This window comes from Pleurotus ostreatus, assembly GCF_014466165.1.
Source record: "Pleurotus ostreatus strain PC9 chromosome Unknown scaffold_11, whole genome shotgun sequence".
Classification (NCBI taxonomy): domain Eukaryota; kingdom Fungi; phylum Basidiomycota; class Agaricomycetes; order Agaricales; family Pleurotaceae; genus Pleurotus; species Pleurotus ostreatus.
In genome coordinates this window covers 1-20968 of record NW_023503166.1, presented here as the reverse complement: position 1 = coordinate 20968, position 20968 = coordinate 1, and the positions used below count along the sequence as shown (strand labels likewise).

Genomic DNA, 20968 nt, shown 5'->3' with positions numbered 1-20968 from the left:
GGGTATCCCGAAACGGGCGATAAGCCCCTTCGGAATCTCGTTCGGAACTGGATGTGAATATCGGAGAGGGCTAGCGTGTGTGACAATCGTTGAGGGTTCCAGAAGCCGGGGGTGCTTTTTCCTGTAGTTGGTGCGTGCTCGCTATTATCCGACACTTAATGCGTTGACCTGTTCACAAAACACATGGTCTAGGGCGCCGTTAGTAAAGGATCCCAGCAGACTCAGCACCTTTCTAGAAAGAACGTATAAACGCACCCTTCACATGAACGATACGTTCGGCTGAAGCCGTGCTTCAATGGCGGATTGACCAGTGGATAGCTAAGTCGAAGACCGCCGATGTCCGGCTACGTCTTCAGAGGTCTGCTGTACTTGGTTGGCTGCGCGACGGATATGTGGGTTGGTGCTGCCTTCACAGCTGAATTTCACAAGTACAAAGGTCTTAACGGCCTTCCACGAAGGAGGTTTCTGGCTGAACCCGCGCTGGAGCAGCGCGCCAGCCGCGTGTGAGAGCGAAGAGCTCCCGACTATCGAATCACTGGGCCACCGAGATTGTCTACTAGACGACAGACAAGTTAGCTAAGCAAACTTGTATATAAATGACTCCTACCTCGCACCCAATCTATCTTGGAAGTAACCGAATTTCGCGGCGACCTAAAAGTAGTCAGTAAGCCGTCCCTGTACTACCTCGCGCCCCGAATCCCGACGAAATCCTGCCCTACCATCTATATACGGCGGTATCCGCTCTCGGTCGCGCGGCGGGGGTGGGACAGCATGACAGTCTGAAGTAGAAAGAGGGAGACTATACGAAACAGATCATGCGAAAGACGATATGAAACTGACAGAGCTTGCAAATAAAATATAGACAGCGGTATTAGTATGGATTATAACTACAACGTCCTTTGCCCGAAACATAATCATTTGCGCGAACGGTATATATGTAACCCAAGAATGTGACGTGCTGCGGAACAAGGAGTCGGGGCGGAAAGCTAGGCGATTCTTCATCAAGCGGGCAGCGCCTCAAGCTTCATCTTCCTGTCTTTCTTCTTGTCTTTCTTCTTCAACTTCTTCCTTTCCTCCCCTTCAACCGGTACGATGCCGGTCACAACCTCTAATCCGAGTTCCCTCAACGCGCTTAGACCTCGGGTAGCCCATGCGATCACATTGGAAGACTCTTCGAACCACATCCCCCCCGCGACTCTCTCTTCAGCGGTGTGCTCGACTTCGACAGGAGAAGCTAGAGGCGAGGAGGAAGGAGGCGAGGAAGGGGGCGGGACAGCGACGGGGCTTGCAGAACGCGACTTTGAGGGAAGTTGAGAGTTCTCAGCGCGAGACGGTTCAGCGCTATCTGCGCCTTTCAGCGAGAGTCCACCGCTCCGAACCCATCCAGCAACATTAGCCTCCCATTTGATTGCATCCAAGGCACCGATTACAGCGAGCAGCGTTAGATCGAGGTTGTTGTAGGTATTGATGTCGTAAGAAGGCGCCGACTGTGAAGAGCATGGTTAGCAAAGCATAGCTTACAACTCTGAATCAAATCACGCACGTCTTCAGAAACGACTTGTAAATCTGCAAGCCTCGTCTCACTTGTATACTCTTTCACGCAGAGGTGATTCCAAGGCTGCAGACGTGCCTTCAGCGGCGAATCGTCCAACAACAGGGTAGATGACGCCGAGTGCTGCACTCCCTCGGACCCTTGGAAATGCTTCCACAGAGTCTCCAGATTTTTGGTGGTCTGCGTTTTCTGGACTTAGTGAGATAGCTATTTTCAGCGGCGAGACGGGTTGGCATGATGGAAGAACTCACAATACATGTTACTTGGCAGCCCAAGAGTGTCTCGTGCCCATACCGCAACCAACCTTCCGGAGCTGACTAGCTCATCCTTATTCTTCGCTCCTGCTAACTCAGGGTCACAGAACGCTCGATCGACCATGTCCTCTACACTGTGCGGCTGCGCACTACTCCAAACCATCGTATCGAGCCATTCTTTGGTCCTCGGATGAAACAGGTATTCCCGAAACGACGGCAAAAACGGTCGAGGAAGAACAGTACGAAGTGGGCGTGGAGCATGCGGGTTAGCATACGGGTTGTGTGTCGACCCCTTCGAAGGCGGCTTATAAGGCGACCGTAGGACAAGAGTTCCGTTCAGATCCAAAACGAGAAGTTTACGCAAGTCGGTGGGTTGCGATAGAGTGACTGAGGGTTTCAGAGTGACATCGAGGTAATGAGACGTAGGCTCCTGCTCTTTTACAGGGGCTTGAGATGGGGGTGCTCTGTCAGCGGCCGGTTCTCGAGGCGGCAATCTTGATTTGTGACGAGGGGGCGATGATGACTTCGCTCGTCGTTCTTCTGCAGGTCGTGGAGGAAGATTACGGACCATTCTATCTTTTGCTGGCTCACGGGGAGGAATAGATGGTGCCAAGAATGGTGGTCGACTCCGTGATATCCTATCTGCGGCTGGTTCGCGAGGCAGTAGCTGCCTATGGGAGGCGGGCTGGGTGGGGGTTGTACCGCGCTCTCTACCGTGTTCTGACCTCGGCGGCGTATCTCGATGTGTATGTCGACGCGTTGAAGGTCTACGCAATGAGCTAAATGAGATCGACGAAGTTTTTGCAGCAATTTGTGGATTCACCGATCAGGTGAACGGTCGCGACGCGTCTGGGTGCTATGGTACGAGCTGTAGGAGATTGATCAAAACAGTTGGTTCCATCTCGTTATTGGACACTCACCGAGTTGTCCTATATGTTCCGCTACCACTGTCTCGACACCTATAGTCCCTGTCTCCGTGTCGAGGTCTCCAATGTCTGTCGTCCTCGTCATGTCTCCTTCGAGATGAACCTTCTCGGCGTTCGGTCTCACCACCACGTTGGTCCCTGTACCCCCGGGCCCGGCCATACGAGCTATAACTATCGCCTTCTTGCTGGTAAGCACGGCGTGGGCGTGGACGATAAGCATCAACCTCTACATCTTCTTGGTGTCTTTTCGGCATAACGAGAGCGCTTCCGGCAAATTTTCGTAGACGCGCTTTCTTGACCAGGTTCAAGCAGCTTGAAAACTGGAGCATGCGGTTCAACAGGGAGAAAAGGTGTGGAAAATGAGTGTTTCAACACGCGCGCCAGGCACATACTTGTTTACTCTTGTTTGTATCATGGGCGAACGTACTTAGAAGTAAAGCAAGGTAAAATCGGTTTGGATGATATCATGCAACTCCGTCCTTGGAATAATATATATTGCAAGTATCGTCGTACCCTCTGGTCATAATCGTCAGCCCTAATACATATGTCTCCACGCGCACCTATCCCCTCCATCGCCCTCGCCCCATCAGTAAAATCACACATCCTTGCGCCTTTCGACAGGCTTTTTGAGGGCTTCTGGGCAGAAAGGAGCAAAATGATAAGTACCTGGCTTCTGGAGGGTCTCGGTGAAACGGGAAGCACACAAAAGTATCCAAAAGCCGCGAAAGGCATTTTTGCGATTTTTCTGATGCCATCGACACTTCCTCCTATTCCACTGCAACAGCATATGAATAACACTTAACTACTCAACTACTCAGTGGCTCTCCCGCATCTTCCATCTCTGGTGGCCCTTGTCATATCACGCTGATTATCATGGGCCAAGGTGGCGCCCTCCCTCCCGCCCTCCCAAGCCCCGTATCCGACACGCAACCTCTACGCTCTAGGTTAGCTGCAGACCTCGCTATCCTGCCGTTTGCATGTTCGCCTGTTCGCCTGCGGAGAATTCAAAGCTGTCTGACGCTGCTTCTCACCGCCACCATCGCATCACACCTCCTACCTCGCAGCGTTGGCTCTTGCATAATGGTGTCCCTTGGCTGGTGAAACGGGCGTTGGGACTCCGTAGCAGCTCTCGTTCTCGTATCCTCTCCTACTTCACCAGCATCTACGCAGCAATTTCTCGCCCGTCGGTTCCTACACCCTTGCCTTCGTGACCTGGCTTAGTTATACAGTTGAAATACAGAAGTTAGAATATAATGGAATGAACCTTTGCGCACGTAGATTTAAAAGGATTGTACTGCGTGTGGTTTAATTGTGTTCATTGTACGCCATTTTCTCCCTCCTGAGATAGCCCCTCCCCCCTTCTTGGTCTTGGTTTGAAAAAGCCTCCCAGCCCAGCCCGGAACTCGAACCGCCGAAGAAACAATACGCCCTCGTTTTGACGAACGGTAGGGCGTGGATTCGACGCTTTAACTAATAGATAGACTGAAATGAGAATGAAATCGGTGATGACTGATCAAGACGTACAATGGTTGATGTTATTGCGCCCTCCGACGTTTCCGCCGTAGATAGGACCAGAAAAGATGTCGCCCGTCACAGGACCGTTGACATTGAGGATGATTACGGAGCCATTGGCCGTGATACTCGTTCCCGCCGTCATCGAGTTGGTACCATCGAATGTGATCGTTGCGTCCATGGAAATATTGAGAGCCTGTCGACTACGGGGGCAATCGTGGTTGTTGGCGCTCGCCGATGGTGCGTGGGGGACATCGAGATGGAGGTTGTCAATGGAGGAGAACACGTGAGGGCAGGATGGGGGATTGGACGGGATTGAGGTGATCTGCAATTCAATGCGGACGATGCTCGCGTAGGTAGTCTGAAACAGGTGCGTAAAACCACTCATAATATGCAAGTCAACTCTGAGGCCGCGCAGAGAAGTAGCTTCTCGATAGGAAGGGGAGTTCTCGTGGCGCACGATCCTTTCACGATGACCGGGTAATTCCCATAGGAAGTCAGAAAGCGAGAGACCCTGTTCAATCGCCTGGGATTGTGCTAGACTGGGGTGTCAGTTTGGAAGTTGCGCTCGAGCTTAATTCTATACCATTCATGTGTTTGACCAAAAGAGGGACGGCTTCGTAGGCGACGTGTGTGAGATCAGTGATGATGTTGCCACAATCGTTTTTGAACGGCGATTCATCCATTTGCGAGATGACGGCTTCACTATCTTTCCATACAATGGGCAGGCCCTGAGTGACTGTTGTGAAGGATCGCTAAACGAACAAACCAGAGTCAGTCGCAGAGTAAACTTGTAATGAGAGAGAATCACTTGGAATCCAAGAAGGTATTCATAGTCTTCGCGGTCGATAGATTCAATCATGACGCTCAATTTGAAGGTACCAACCCCGGCGTAGCTGCTTATCTATGCGGTGTAAGCATCAGCGTACGTGGCGAGCATGGCCATTAAGCGCATGCTTACCTTGCGAACCATAAATCTAACCGTGCTCGTCCCAAACCCGAGATTCTGTTTGATCTCTAAGTGAGCAATCCCCGCCCGATACTCTGCTTGTTTCGCGAGATCTATGACCTCCTTGTATTTAGCTATGACGCCAGCGCACACGGGCGCACTGTCACATCTGTCATACACCACAGTTATGTTTCCGAACTCGAAGGGCCTACATGACCCCATATCAACACAGACTTGACTCTGGGGTGATATAACTCACTCGGGGGTAGGAGGCGCCCACACCAGAGACTTTGGGCAATCGTAAGCTCTGTACGGTTGCATCCCGGCATCTTCGGTCTGGCGGATTTGTACCACAGATCGCGGACTCCAAATGAAACCAAAGTCAAGCACAATTTCTACGATGAATCGTAAGTACACTCGCCTAACCAAACCCACACAAAACAGCCACCTTTGATATATACGTAGTTATGAGCTCTGAGCCACACGTAAGCTTTAGCTGGGAGCCATTACCGTTTATTCGCTACTTACATTATTTCGCCTTTACCTGATGTCATAATTTGGGTCAACGAGAATGCCACCCAACAAGATAACGAGATGGGAAATGCGATGGAGAGTGGCGGCCTTCGAGTAGCTGACTCAGGTTCCTCTATAGATAGATCTGCGTAATGAATATATGAGGAAATCGAGCGGTGAATTCGTAGTCTGGAATACAACCTTGGAGTGTCTATAGTGGATTGGAGGGCTGAAACCTTGTAGAAATGGCGGGTTTGGAAAGGTTCAGACGGGCTGGGCTGTGTATTAGAAGGGCAAAATGTACTGGTTAGAGTGGGTAGGTACCGTAGCTTAGAGGAGAACAAGGGCGAAAGAAGGTGCTTGTTTATACTTGAAAGAATGGGAGGTACCGGTACTGCCTGAAGACCACTGGGTCAGATTTCCCTTTCATCCTTGTTCTCCAAGATGCGTGGGCAACGTCAGTCACATTGCTTGGATTAGGGGCTTAGACCAAACACCTGCTTTCGGCGAGAAGGGCGCTTGAACCTGACTTGGACAAGTCGACAACGCGTACGACTCACCAGTGAAGTGCAGGGAACTTGGCTCTATCCCCCAGATCCTCTGGCAAACTGTGGATAACCAATGAAATCTATATCGTCAGTCGTCCACGATAGAGGTGAGGGCTACTGAAGCGACACTAGTGATGGTCAAGATTGCGGAATAGGTGGTAATAGAAGCGGTCGTTTGCGTATTCTGCTGGATTGGTGTGTCCTCAAACTCATCCGATTAATCGCCACTAAGCTAATTTTGCGTGGTATTGAGCTAGATCGCTGCCACGAGCAACTTATCTATATAGATAAATCGACCGCGGTATCCGTATCCGCTCTCTCTACGCCAAGAACCACGTATGATGCATTATCGAATCAGCGGCGGTGCAGTGAGCGCTATAATTTCTCGTAGCACCTACTTGCGAACACATCGTTACAGACAACTCAAGGATGCCCACAGCTTAGCTGCGTTGTTCGGAAGGGGGGTTTTGAGCTAGAACAAGGTGTTTATTCATGCAAAGGTGCGTTCCTGCTCACCACGCACATGTCATTTACTGTAGCCCTCGTGTCTAATCCAAATATTCATTGCGGTTCGGGTAAGTATGTGTCTCGTCCCTATCTCTGCCAATGTTCCCACTCGCATTCCTTCGTCCATCCCGCGATCTTCTTCCCACGTCAATCGTGCTCGTTATCGCGCTTGGACGCCCCTACTGCACCTGCACGAACTCCATTAATCGTACCGCTCAAACAAACACCCGTTTCGGGGCTTCTACAATCCTCTCGCCGCTGTTGTACTCTCCCATCCCCTCCACCAGCGTGCCGTCCGCGCTGAAGCGAGCTCCACTCGTTCCACATGTCCCAGACCCAGCCTTTACCGAGATGAGGTGGTTGGTACGCTCGATTCGATTTGAAAGCAATGATAATTCGGAGTCGGCAGAGAATAAAAGCGTCGCTACGCAGGGCGTTGGGAATTGCGAGCCACGCAGTTACACGCTGAAGAAGCCCAGCCTCTACCCGGATATCGGTGCATCCGTGAACGAGGCGAGTGAAAGTCAGCGTCAACTGATGCCTCAGGCTGTGCTCGGTGCAGCAGCACTGCAAATGCGTGGATGTCCCGTTTTCCATGACGTCCGTCGTACACGTCCATGTGCTCACGCTCACGCTCTGTCCTCTTGGCATCCCTCCATTACCACCACCACAAACGCGGCACAGCTTGGAATAGCACCTACGTACCCGCCGCCGTCCGATGCAGCCACCACATTATGGGGCTGGCGTGGCGCCTCCCGCCCACTGCGCGAGTCACGGACCTTGTACCGCCGTAGCAAACCTCATGCGCACATAAGCTCAGACCATAACCGTGACAAAGGGTGCTGCATCTCAAACAGCCATGTACGTCGCTTAGTTTAGGTTTCATAGTCTTCACATGAACATCGGAGAGATCGACGGAATACTCAGTAATTTACACCTCTCATAACACTGGCGTGCGCAAACATACAGAAGTTAACACAGTTAAAGACGCGACAGAGATTTCTCAATCTATCGCACAGTTATGCAGCATGATACTTCGCTCTTGAGTCCTTTGCCATTCCTTCGCTTCGCGATTGAGAAGAGGCCAGACCCTCCTCAGATTTGTTGCTTGGTAAAGACCGGCCTGAAACGAAAGCGGGCTAAATAGATATCCAGTGTCTGTACGGCTCGCGGGGGGCGGATTTCGCGGGACCGCGACTGATAAATAGAGCATGATGAGAAATCAACGACCATTGATGATGGATCAGGACGTACTACTGTTTGTGTTGTGCCGCCCTCCGTTGTTCCCACCGTAAATGGGAGCAGCAAACACATCGCCGGCTACAGGAGCCGTAATCTGGACGAGATTGACATTGAGCGTCGCCACAGAACCGCTAGTGGTGATACCGAGTTCGGCCAACCGCGAAGTTGTGGAGATGTCGAGGATTTGGAACGAAGAATCAGGGATTGTAGCAGTTGCCAATGCTGCGTAGGGCGCGTCGAGACGGAGATTGCATGAGGAGAGGTTGTTGGGGAGGGATGGGGAGCGTGTGATTGGGGTTATCATCAAATCGATGGATCTGATGTAGACCCCGGCCACTTCCTCCAAGGGCATAATGGAACTATAAAGGTGTACGTCAAGTCTGAGGGCACGCAGAGGAGTGTCTGTTTGAGCGGAGGGGGATCGCACAACGCGCATTTCATGATGATTGGGGAATTCCCATTGAAAGTCATCTGGAAAGAGACCCTGTTTAATGGCCTCGTTTTGCGCTAGACTGGAATGTCAGTTTGAGGGTAGCCGTTTACGAGGGGCCATATATGCTCACCATTGGCATATTTGAAGGCAAGAGGGAAGGACTCATGGGCAGCGTGTCTGATGTCGTTGGTCACGTCACTTCTGTCGTTTTGCCAGGGGGACTTAGGAATTTGCTTTATGATGTGTTCGCTCCCTCGCCATGCACAAGGGACATGGTTAACAATGAAATCGACAAGCTAAGTGGACCAATCAGAGAGGTCAATATAGAATGAGAGACTGACTTACATTTTCACGTTCTTGTTGATATTCACGGAGTTTCTTCCAGTCATCCCAATGGATATTCTCGATGACAACACTCAGTTTGAAGAATCGAGCTTCTTCATATTCAAATTTCTACACAATTGAAGAACCTGAGGCGACCATGTCATAATGGGATGCATGCTTACCTTGATAACTATAAACCTCGCTTTGCTCGTCACAAACGCAAGTTCCCGTTCGATCTCCAAGTGAGCCGTTCCGTCCTGATACTCCACGTTCCGCGCAAGAGCCTCAACATCATTCCACCGAGCGATGACACCAGCGTGTGACACTCCGTCGTCGCACTGCACATACCGCACAAGTATGTCTCCTCCCGCACTGACGTACCTGCATACATGACCCCATAGCAGCTCGCACCAGGCTAGGCACTCAGAAATATGCTCACCGAGGGGTAGAAGGCGCCAACATCAGCGATCTCGGGCAATCATATCTTCTACATATTTCCCCCGCATCCTCATCGTTCCAGTAGTTCGTGAAAATCTTAACCTCCGAACCGGAGGTCCAGCTAGTACCAAAGTAGAGCGAGACTCCTAGAAATGAATCGTAAGCCCACCCGCCTGATTCAAATTCAACGAAATATTAACCCTGAAGATATACCGAGTACCAGGTCCTGGACTACACTTAGGCCTCCCCTGGAAATCATTGTCATCGATTTGGCACTCACTGAATCCCCTTGTCCCTATCTTCTATCCGAAAAGACATGATTCGAGGTGACGAGGATTGTCCGACGATGTATCGACTGAGTACTGAGAAGTGAGCACTTTGCACGCGAGATGCTAGGGGAATGGTGTTTCCAAAAGAGATGGCGCTGGGTAACTTCCGTTCTGAAATACAACTCTACTAGCGCTCAGGCCTCACCAAAACCGCAGCTCGGCCTCAAGCTCGCACAGCCAGAAATGCCATCTAAATATAAATCTGTACATCGAACCAATGTCCTACCCGGTACATCTGTTGTAATGCTGTCGAGCAACGATCACTGACAAAGGCCAGTACCATCTCGCCACATTCCTCCCCACCCACCCTCGTCGAAAAGCGCTGATCCATCCTCTACACCCTTGACATCCTTGACACCCTCGACACCCACGCTACCTCGTGCCTCTGCTCAGCGGCAATCTGTCAACGCCCGCGAACCATCAGTCTTCTTCCTGATGAATGAAAACACGGGGTCAGACGTGCCGGCCTATCTCCCACTGCTGTCACACCGCCATCTTGCTTCCATTTCAAGCATACGCATAGTCATCGCACGGCCTCAACACAAGACATGTTCTTCATGGGTGGAGTGGGGGATCCCAGGACGTGCGTCGCAGCGTCTGCATCCGTGTGAAGGCTGCAATAGCCAGAGGGTTCATCCCAAACGACGACATCCACGAGGAGGGACTGATAGGAGACGCCTTATATTACGTTGGTGACTGATAAGCTCGCGCCATGCTTGATCGGTGAATCGCCGAGCCTCGAGTCTAACATTGCCGCTGTGACTGGGAGAACAGCGGTGGAAGCGAATTTTGGCCATGAAATTCGGGGGATAATCGCAGAAAGATTCGAGATATCGTGAGAAGGAAGTGTGGGGTACGAAGGTAGACGTTGACACCGACGCGCTTAGACGCCGCTGACACGGACAGGCTAGGGATAGGAAGGGCTATCGAGGGCGGCTGGAGCTTCGGGGAAGGAAGGTGCGTAGTGTGGTTGTCAATATCGCGGTACTCAAGACGGCCGAGAAGTGCTGGGGTGAGTCGGAATACAACGACGACGATGGTCACCGCGAGACATGTGAGTCCACGTCCAGATCTGGAAGCGCTACGTGGTCGAGTGGTGTTGGAAGCCGTAGTCAAACTAACATCGATACTGCAGGCTCCCTGGGTGCGTTGGGCTGTTGGTGGTAGATTAGAGAGAAAAACTCGCAGGAAGGGAGCGTTGACGCGTACTGGAACGGGGATACTAACATACGGCGAAGGGGGCAGCGAATGGGGTATCTACGCTAAGATCGTGTGCACGCATGACGCCAACTCGCTCGATACCGAGCGCTGCCATCGACCCCTCTCGAGCATCGTGCATAGATGGATTCCCCGTCAAGGGGCTCGTATTTCGACGTCGAGGTCCGCAAAAGTACTTGCGAGGTACTGGACAGGAAATGCCAGTTTGCAGATTCGCCCAGGGGAGAGTCGGCGAGGGAGCGCAAAGGGCCTAGGGCCTACTCGGGAGTCAGTACGGTTTCCGTTGCGTAGGAAGGCGTACCGACCGTATGATGGAAGATGGCTCGAGCCGTCCGCTCGCTGCGAGGGAGTAGTCGACTGCAGCCTCGTGTGCGGCGTCGTCGTTCTCAAGCCGTAGGGTCAAAGCGAATCGCTGGGAGCGCGGGTTACAAGATGGGTAGAGTGTGTGACGGGACCACTGCGATGGTGGTCAGTGTAGGCTTGAACACGTTTGCAGAGACTAGGCGGAAAGAGGCTGAGGCGATCTTCATAACCTTGGGTGTATGTAGCCTCCACTCAGATTTACCTCCCCGAACGTTATCCCTAGCAGATTCGTTTGCCACGTCGGATACACCTTCTTTCGGCCAGCCCAACTCTCATTATTCTCAACCGCAACTAAGCTTCGACGACGATGACGATACACTCGTCCTCACCAATGTCGGTCTGTCCAAACGGACATTGACGAAGCGGAAACCGGGGACCTGTCGATCATCATCGACACCTACTCGCCGACTCGGATTCATCGAGTGATGATGAAGTGGAGCGTATTACGATCGTGAACATGGAAGGCCGTTCACGCGCCAATCGTAGTCGTGATCAACTATTGCGGAGTTTCAGCCAACAGTGGGCGAATGATGACGGTCTCGAGGAAGCGACCGATGCCGTACGTGCCATAGCGCCGGACCGTGACGGAGGGCCGCGTCTGAGCGTAACTTCGAATGCGTAGCCGGCTGCGCCTCTGGAGGAGTTGCTCCGCGCAAGTTGCTGCCGTTCACTGAGAGTCAGCCGTCGAGCTCCTCGAGAGCGCGGTGACGATTCCTGGGTTCAAGGAATGATTATATTAACGAACACCGGGGAAAGGGAGGATCCGCCTTGCATCCAGGGCGAGAGGCGCCGTGAGTGGTGAGCGGCGAGTATTTGCGTGGCGAGTGCATGAATGGTAGATGTCTCGAGCTCGATGCAGCGGTGTTTGCCTTAAGCGAAGGGTGGATGGCGCTTGAAAGCAACTGCGGGATGTTGACGTACAGGGTACGGAGATAGAGGGTTGGTAGTGCCGGTGACGAGCTGGGTGCAGCGAGATTACAGAGGCCTACTCGAGCTTGATGTGCGTGGTTGTGATTGTTACAGTTCGTAAAGGCGCATGTAAACGGCGTGATACGACGAGAAGGACAACCAAGAAAGCGGGTGTTGGAAGGCAAGAAATGGAAGCTGGGAGGCGTTGCAAAATCGAGTGCTGTTCGCGCTTTAGCTGATGATGAGTCCTAAACACTCGCCACTGAGGCAGAACTCCTTGGTGCTGTGAGATACGGTGGAGTAGCAAGGCGGTCTGATGGCCGAGAACGAGTCAGTGTGAAGCCTTTGTGAGAATATCGGCTTATAGGCCCGCAAATATATGACACAGGATACGGCGGGTTATCCTCAAGAGGGCGTGAACCGCAATGTTCACGAATATCTGCTAATCCACGTCTACTTTGATACATCGTACGGATCACATTGATGAAGGCGAGTCATAGGAAGCAAGCCGGCATGTTGATAGGCCAGCCCTACGTGAATGCTGAGGGATCAATGACTTGCATATTGTCGCGTTTCGAGAGTGGTCGTGAGGAGAGCGAGGTACGGGATTGACGCAGAGATGTCAAGGTACGGTGGCGACGCCCGGTCTGGGTCCTCCAAGTTTTCAAGCGGCTTGTGGAATATTTGACATCGATCCCGTGCGCACCATAATGTGATCAATGGGCAAATGGGAATGTCATGCGGTAGTGGTGCAGCGAGAGGGAAACGGCTAGCAAGGACGGTAGCAGAATGGGAAGTAGGAGTCGGCACACGTATACGTGTACAAGTTTATGATGGCGGCCGAAGCGAACAGGGTATCCACGTCAGGACGGCGCGTGCTACATTAGTCACACAGAAGGATTCAACTCGAAGAGGATTGAAGCTTGAAGGAGGCATGACGGCTATGCCCCGAGAATCATTGCGTGTCTAGTTCGTATGTATGCAAGACCGTGACATCAATACCTCGCGACCAGGTGCAGACTGTAGCGTGTCGAGTCGAACTTCAAGGCGTGCGGGCTACGAGGCGGGGAGAATGCGCGATGACGGACGGTGGTTGATGTTAAACTCGACACCTCGTTCGTAGAGACGATACATACAAAGGGCACCTTGGGCGTCTTCCGCTCGTTATTGCCTTCTAGCATTCGGGAATGAACGCGAAGGAACAGCTGTGAGGGCAGGTATGACTGTCCTCACTCGGCTGTTGTCCGTTGGTTGAGTGTGCAAGAGGGGATGTACTCACATAAACATGTGCGCTGTCACTGCATCCCACCGTTTCGGGGTTCGCTTTGAGATCTCCCAGTCGTGTCAGACACCACACTGCAATTGCAAAGGGATCCGTAGGCCCAGCGCGAATGCGTATGGGCAGATGTGGCGCAGGCCTTTGAGAATGGGGTGTACTGGTAATCGATGTATGTACGGCTACGCGGTCGTGTGTATGAGTCACAGTGAGTCAAAGGGAGTGAGTTATCTGCGTCCAATCAGAAGTAGAGAAGACGAAGAGAAATGTGCAGAAGTAACAAGGTATATGAGAAAAGTGTCCCTCAGGTGGTACGAAAGGTGAGAGAGTCCGCGAAACGAAAAGAGAATGGAGACGCAACAGTGTAGATACAGGCCTCGTGGAGAATAGGTGTCTAAATGTCATGAGTATTCCGAAGAAAAAAGGATAGACACCGAGTCGGAGGTTGTATTGTATAGACTCCTGGTCCCGACGGTGTTCAGCCCTCCTGGCCCGTGATTACATGTGAGGCGTACGATAGGCGACGCGTTTTACTACAAATCGCGGATGCGCCCCATTGCGTGGAGAGGGGGGCCAGCCGAGGGGCAGACTTGCAGGACGTACTGGGCCTACTCAGTGTGGCATTGTTCGCAGCGTTTGGGCAGGGCGGAGAGTGGTGGAGGTGAGGAGTGAAAACCCGCTCACTGATGTCGATGAACGTAGAGGGTGGCCGCACGTTCGTGCGCGAAGGTTTTGCAACGTCATGGAAGCACCACACCGCCATCTCATCGAGCTCCCTTCAAGCACGTCTTAGCCCAATCACTCCATAGTATCGCCGTCAGTTACAACCACTTCCGAGCGGGACAACAACGTTTGCAACTCGAAATCGTCGAGTTGATCGTGTTGCTACCCTCGAGTACTGTACGACAACTACTGGGAGGGATGGGGAGGACGACATCGAGTCGTTGCCTGGTATTCGAGGCTCAGTGGGTGTTGCGCACGCTGCGCCCTGGCCCTATTGAGGTGACTTCTGAGCCTGTTGCCCGGAGTGGAAGGGGGGAATACCTCAGCGTGGGTGTCCTCAAGACGTCTGTTCCTCGTCATCTACCAAAAATCGTGAGGCATCTACATGGGCCCCGCCTTTGTAAGTATAATTCTCAACAGCTTCGAGGCTAAAGGGAGATCGATGGCTCACCTTCAGGCTACCACTGCCTTCATTGCTCACTACGATTCACGACTCTGAGGAGATCCTCCGCACGACACGCCATCGCAGTCCATTCCAAGTATAACGTGTTCATCTCTCTGACGACTCGCGATTCACCAGCGTAGAGGGGTGCAGCAGGGAATACTGTCAGCGAGGAGCGAAATCATACTTGTCACCGGTCGCGAGTTGGTGTAGTGACAGTGACGGTGAGGGGCGTCGAGGATGGAAGCTGGTGTCATCCTGACATGTTTCTCGCAGTGAAAATGACTGGAAAGAGTTCTGCGCCGATAGCGCTGATGCGCTGATAAACTTGCAAGATGTTTGTCTTGCAGATATGTTCGCAACTTTTGGCGGTGACGTAGACCGAGATAGAGCGCGAATCTGGCATACAAAAGTGGCAGAAGGCCGAGCTACTTGGTCTGGGAGCTTCAACCAGTCCACTTTTGGTGAGACGGGCGCTTGTCCAGAAAAACTCTGCAGTCAACCTGTAATCAACGAGGTGTATGCCTTCCTGTTTGAATTACCTTCAACTCAGTTCTCACAATCTACTTTAGCCGTCAATGAAGCATCCCTTAGGAAGCGACTGTACGACAATAACAACTTCTCGAAGTACCGATAGACTGAACCGCTGTGAGGAGGTAAGCAACCCCTCATCACCTGCAATTCTGAGTGATTGTTGGCCGCGGATAGCAATCTTATTCACCAGCTTATTCCAAACGCCCCCATGTAGCTCCCTAGGTGCCAATGAGGGTAGCTGAAGGGGCGCCGGCCCACGGGTTCGCCAGGGTGTCGCGCTCGTATTGGGTATGATAACTTCGCATTGAGCGGTACGACTTGTTCTTTTATTTTAACTCTGATATCTTGATGCATCATAGATCCCACCGAGTCGATACTGCGTCTGTCGCCTGCCCCGTCCCTGCAAGTCTTCGACGTCTAAAACATCTGCGTGCACCAGATCGCCATGTGCATTCTGCCGGGATCGGTGTCAGATTATCGAGATGAACGTTCGATCTTGATCATCCCACAATGTACAACAGGTGGCTGTACACTCGAGATGTCCATGAACTGCCGCCACACCCTACTTCCCGGGATATGCCACGATAACGCTGAAGCCGTGTAGCGCCCTACGATATCAGAAACCAGTTGATGATAGTAGTATGGGTGGTAGCCACTCACCGTCTGCACCTAGATGCTGAACGTATTGAAGGTGGCTGTTTATCTTCGAGTGGGATATTCCGAATCTTTTTGATTGTGGCGGCTACGTGGACTCTTCCTTGAATGTGGACTGACACCACCCTCCATTGTGCTGTAACAAAGAAGTGTGGCATCCTCGGCCACATCTTCCCTGGGTGGCCTCATGTGGACCTGCTTGATATCGCTATAAATATTGGCACACCAGCTCTGAGAACTCCCCATCACGCTCACTGCTCACCTCAAAAGATCATTAGCGCCTATCAAGTCCAAATGTCCTCGCGTCATCACATAGATCCCAGGGCCGCGAACCCCACCGTCGTGCCCCAGTTCCCGAGGCCCTTCGACGGCAATAAGACTGCCCCACCCCAGGTGCTCGCCATCAACCCCCTCTTGACCATCGGCACCCCCAGAACCCCCACCCCCGATGAAATCATCGATGTCGATGCGATTCCTGTAAGTCCTCATATCATTCCAATCCCCTCAATGCATCATGCTTATTCTCAACTTTCCGTGTAGCGTGCCCGTGACAAGGTTAAGTGCGAGTGCGGGGTGGTGCTGACCCGCTCGTACCTCGAGAAGCACCGCCTCACCGCGAAGCACCTCGCCGCGATCGCTACGCAGCGCCTGGCGGCCGCGAACCCCAAGGGTCAAAAGCAGAAGAAGAAGGCCGAGCGTACGAACGCCCAAGCTCGTGCCACCGGCTCCGGCAAAGCGAACGAACATGGGCAGAATGGTGCGACCTCTAACTCCCAGCAGTACGCGGTGCCGTTTGATCAAGCGCTCTTCGACGCCTACAACGACAACTTCATGACCAGCCACTACTACGCCCCAGATGACTACGGCTTGTGATGCCTACGTCCACAAGCCGTAGTCATCGTACTCTACGAGTCTTCGTCATTTTCCTTCCGTCCTATGTTGTACAATATAATGTAAGAGTTTGCTAGGAATCATATATCTCAAATGCAAAATTGATTCCGCCAGAGAGGCACTAACTAGTGATGTAACAGAAAGCCCATCGCCCCTTCTCTACACCCCAATGGAGCCCTCTATGACATCTCTTTTCCCTCTCCCCCATGACTATTGCATTGACCACTTCCTCGTCAGGATACGGGGTCGCTTGCGGTCCCACGGAGAATGCCGTATGCGGCGCAGAATGATCGTTGCGCCGCTTGTCAGCGGGGGATGTAGCAGACTGTGGTGTCACCTCGCTCTAGGGAAAGCGTGAGTTTCGAATGATGGAAGAAGAGAAGGTGGGTCCGTCTAGATGCTAAGTATCGAACATACCGTCGTCGCCAGTTTGATCAAGGAGGAAGGTACAAGTACTCACATTCATGGTATCACTACAGTGGTCATACAGCGTCCATATCGTATTTTTCTCATCTTCGCGCGTGTCTCCGGCCGTATCGTTCGGCTCCATCTGCGCAGATGTTGGTATGCCCTATGTTAGCTTATTCCACCCATCGTTTGCTTCCTCCATTCCTAGTAATGATGAAGGGATTTTTGGAAGTTCTTCGTGAGTATGGATGCCATCTACCACAGGATAGAAGCTCCGCCTTCCTTCTAGACAAACCAACGAACCCGTCGTCAGAAGCTTGACAGCATCTCAGATCAATGAACTCACCGACAACGAGATACGTCCCCGCTCTGGTTCAGCTTCCAAACGAACGATTTTGCGGGTATACAGGTATAGCAGCTGTGCTATGGTAGCAAACGGGGGATCGCGAGGTAAGATTGGTGTCGTGGTTTGTGTTGAGTTTACGAAGAGAACAGTAAGGGGCAGCGCTTATTGCAGCTTGGTCAAACCAAGACCCAAAAATGGGAACTGACCGGTATCACGATGACCGACGTCCCAGCAGCCAAGTAGCAGCTGTTCTATCAAATCATTTGCCCGAAATTACTTGCAATGGCGCGCCGTTGTAAACAGGCTCTTTGGCCTCGCAAGCTCTGGCTACATCGACGACGGCGCTGTGCTCAATAACTGCCACGCAAACTGTGCACGGCAGTCACCCTAAATCTTACAGTTCGTATCCCGCTCTCCTGCGCCTTGCATTTGATTGAGTCGCCCGACTAAGCTGTAGACAACCAAGGCGCTCCACTGCGATTTTGCATTAAATTCGTTGGGGCTGTCGCTTTGAAAACAAGGGCGGGTCTGGCTGATGGATTCACATCTCACTTCTGACATCGGCGAGCAAATAGTGGGAGTGACTCCAGGAGTGCGCACGGCCCTTGTCCTGGAGGTTGGGTTGCACGGACCATTCCATATTGTTTGCCCAAAAGCTCGAACCAAACAAGCCACTTTTTTCTCCCTTGTTCCTGCAGCGTCTTGCCACTATTTCCGACATCACAAGAGCCGCGTCAGCACCTCGTTTCTCCGTCGCGCAGTCCAACTGTCGTAAACATCTGTCTGGAGTCCTGCGTCATTCCCTGCTGGTACTCGTCGAGGCTTTGTACGGAGGCCGTTCACTGCGTGGTCAAGCAACTCCCAATCACAGCGCTAGATTGTAGGCGCGATACTGACGACACATATTGTGCGGTAGATGCCACGTCGAAGTCCTTGTTCGCCGTCTCTCCATGTCGCCATTTGTTGGAATTCGCGGGCGATAGCATAACTCGACGAGCATTGCCAATCAGGTGAGCATATGTGCCGTTGACGTGCTGAAGGTAGGGTTGCTAGTTCGTCACCGTTGGCCGCGAGCGCGTGAGCGCCGTGAGGGATTTCGGCTTCGCCTCTAACTGAATCGGTTCCCTTGCGCTTCCCGGGATTGTGGCTATTATACGACTCTCGATCCCCTTGCATCCACCGTAAGCCATCCCCGCTGCAGCATTCGCTCAACCGAGCATGAACCATATGAATACCACGTGTGTCAAGTGTTCGACGCAGATGCCACGAATAGCGCTCTGTGACAAGCTCTGGTAGTTGTCGACTGTCCGCCGGCTTGAGCAGCTTTGATGCCCAAATCGTGCATGTCGCTTTTGTTCCCTCCTCATCTCGAATACGTCGATAATCGCCATTCGATACACCACAGTAGCTCTAGTCTTCGTCTATCTGCCTCATTCTGCTTTACTTCCCCGGTGACCAAACATTCCAGTGCAAGGCTGGGCTGCGTCTAGTGCTAAGAGAGTATGCCCCCATTTCTGCCGCTGTCTGTTCATCGTGTACGCTCACGACATTTCCCTACTCGCATAGTGCTTAGTCGAGGACTGGAGACCGCGGAGCATGACCTCGTGGCTCGACGTGGCAGTAGCGAGAAACTGGAATTCCAGTCGTCGCTGCTCTTCCTACTTGTATATATTCATCATCGTATATACGGCTAACAAAAAACCACACGTACCTCATAAGCTATTGCCACTTCTCGTCGCGCATCCTGCCCACTCCCACGCCCTCCGCTTATCGCCCTTTATTGAGCCACCGTAGCGCAATATCGAGAGAGAGCCATCTGAGGTGCACCTCTGAGGGTATGTGCACGCAGTGGTCAAGACGGAGAATACATAGATCATTCTTTCCGGATACTGGCGCAGAACTTCAAATTGGGTAGAGGCACCGAGCCTTGAACGCCTAATGGAGGGAGGGAATTCTGAAATTGAACGGGGTAATGAGCAAGACAATCAAGAAGAGTGGGAGGACACGGCTTACCCTCTTCACAGCTACAGACATGCGAACGCTTCCCAAACGTCGTCGAGTCGGTGATAATACGACCACATGTAGTCGACGAGCCTGGGATTAAGCTGAATCCGAACAGCGTGAGTATTGACGGCTGGGTAAACGTTCCTATCCACTGACTCCGGGCCTAGTGCTGGGTTAGGTCGGCCCTAAACTGCTACTTCTGGGCTACCCTACCTCTTTCTTTCAACCTTATCATATCACTTATTGGCCAGAACCCTGTTATATATCACACAAATATGTATATTTTACTATTCAACTACCAAGTTAGATAGCTATGTGGCTTGGTATTAGAGCTCTAACGTGATTCCATGCCTTCTCATGCATGCAATCCTATCCTATTCTCCTGAAATCGAACAACTTACTTGGATTGGTGCCTTCAGAGATAGGAACTTAAGGGGCAGAAGCTTTGGATTCACGTATATTTCCAATAGAGCTCAGTTACAAGTGATAATGTCAGCTAGGTACTTGATCTTTTGGATTAAGGACTGCCTATCTATATTATCCGACAGATTACAGGGTGTAATCGGTCGACCTTCTCCGTTTGCGGCGCAACAACTTCACACACCTCCGTTAGGGTCTTCTGATGAAGAATCACCTTGTCGCGCCGAGTTGCGCCGCTTCCCCACGCTCCAGTGCCCCCTTCTTCGTCGAGAATCTCGCTGAGCACAGCGAAGCAACCGTCGCTCCCCGACCCAGGGTTAGGTGACGAAATATGTCCGGGCATGTTAGGAGAGTATACTGATAAAATTCCTACGGAGATATCTGCCCTCCTCCTCGTGCTGTAGCTCAAATACCGTTTCGGTACGAGGAGAAGAGGGTGCCAACGGCCAGGATGTTGGCGCGACTCGGCGCAACAAGTACCCATCTCTAGGTATACCCTCAAGGTATATGGGACAACTTGTTGCGCCGTGTTGCGCCGCTTCCTCATCATCCAGCAGCACGTTTACTACCTGCAAAACTACCATACTGGCCCCAGCCACTTCAAACAGTGGCGCAACTCGGCGCAACAGCTCCCCAAACCTCCCCATATATATCCCCCAGGACTGGGTCGTTGTTGCGCCGAGTTGTGCCACCATCTGAGGAAGCTGTGGAATTATCTTTGTGTTTTATTTAATGTGCCCCTGTTCCCTCTTTCCCCTGACCTGCCTATTCAGGCAGCTGAGTGTTCGCATTTTCTCACAGTTACAATACATCACAACTCCGACCTATCTATATTATCCGACGGATTACAGGGTGTAATCGGTCGACCTCCTCCAAAGTGGACGCAACAACTTCACACACCTCCGTTAGGGCCTACTGATGGAGAATCACCTTGTCGCGTCCACCTTTTCTTGTCCCGCTGTCCCTCCACGCCCCCTTCTTCGTCGAGAATCTCGCTGAGCGTAGCGAAGCAACCGTCGCTCCCCAACCCTATCCACTGAGTCCTGGCCTAATGCTGGGTTAATTTTGACCAAAACTTATACTTTTGACCTATTCACCCCCGTTTTTTGACCTTATTGCATCACTCTTTAGCCGTAAAGGGTTAGGGTTAGGGTTAGGGTTAGGGTTAGGGTTAGGGTTAGGGTTAGGGTTAGGGTTAGGGTTAGGGTTAGGGTTAGGGTTAGGGTTAGGGTTAGGGTTAGGGTTAGGGTTAG

General features: G+C 52.0%; 5 protein-coding genes across 5 annotated transcripts; 2 read left to right on the top strand and 3 right to left on the bottom strand.

The window, feature by feature from the left end:
• Window positions 1–1001: 1001 nt before the first annotated feature.
• Window positions 1002–3061, bottom strand: PC9H_002314 (uncharacterized protein; the record flags this gene model as incomplete). Its single annotated transcript, XM_036771955.1, has 5 exons — window positions 1002–1487; window positions 1544–1746; window positions 1804–2573; window positions 2630–2674; window positions 2727–3061. The coding sequence occupies 5 exons, from the start codon at window positions 3059–3061 to the stop codon at window positions 1002–1004; spliced, it is 1839 nt and encodes a 612-aa protein (XP_036625601.1).
• Window positions 3062–4047: 986 nt separating this feature from the next.
• On the bottom strand, window positions 4048–5747 carry PC9H_002313 (uncharacterized protein; the record flags this gene model as incomplete). Its single annotated transcript, XM_036771954.1, has 8 exons — window positions 4048–4202; window positions 4257–4781; window positions 4831–4999; window positions 5056–5148; window positions 5206–5401; window positions 5453–5588; window positions 5642–5667; window positions 5722–5747. The coding sequence occupies 8 exons, from the start codon at window positions 5745–5747 to the stop codon at window positions 4048–4050; spliced, it is 1326 nt and encodes a 441-aa protein (XP_036625600.1).
• A 2017-nt stretch (window positions 5748–7764) lies between these two features.
• Window positions 7765–9516, bottom strand: PC9H_002312 (uncharacterized protein; the record flags this gene model as incomplete). Its single annotated transcript, XM_036771953.1, has 8 exons — window positions 7765–7958; window positions 8016–8510; window positions 8567–8732; window positions 8782–8889; window positions 8943–9141; window positions 9200–9344; window positions 9399–9424; window positions 9479–9516. 8 exons carry the CDS (start codon window positions 9514–9516, stop codon window positions 7765–7767), a joined length of 1371 nt encoding a protein of 456 aa, XP_036625599.1.
• A 1547-nt stretch (window positions 9517–11063) lies between these two features.
• Window positions 11064–11534, top strand: PC9H_002311 (uncharacterized protein; the record flags this gene model as incomplete). The annotated part of the gene is made up of 1 exon (XM_036771952.1): window positions 11064–11534. The coding sequence occupies one exon, from the start codon at window positions 11064–11066 to the stop codon at window positions 11532–11534; it is 471 nt and encodes a 156-aa protein (XP_036625598.1).
• A 4406-nt stretch (window positions 11535–15940) lies between these two features.
• PC9H_002310 (uncharacterized protein) lies at window positions 15941–16519 on the top strand (the record flags this gene model as incomplete). The annotated part of the gene is made up of 2 exons (XM_036771951.1): window positions 15941–16123; window positions 16187–16519. The coding sequence occupies 2 exons, from the start codon at window positions 15941–15943 to the stop codon at window positions 16517–16519; spliced, it is 516 nt and encodes a 171-aa protein (XP_036625597.1).
• Window positions 16520–20968: the final 4449 nt, after the last annotated feature.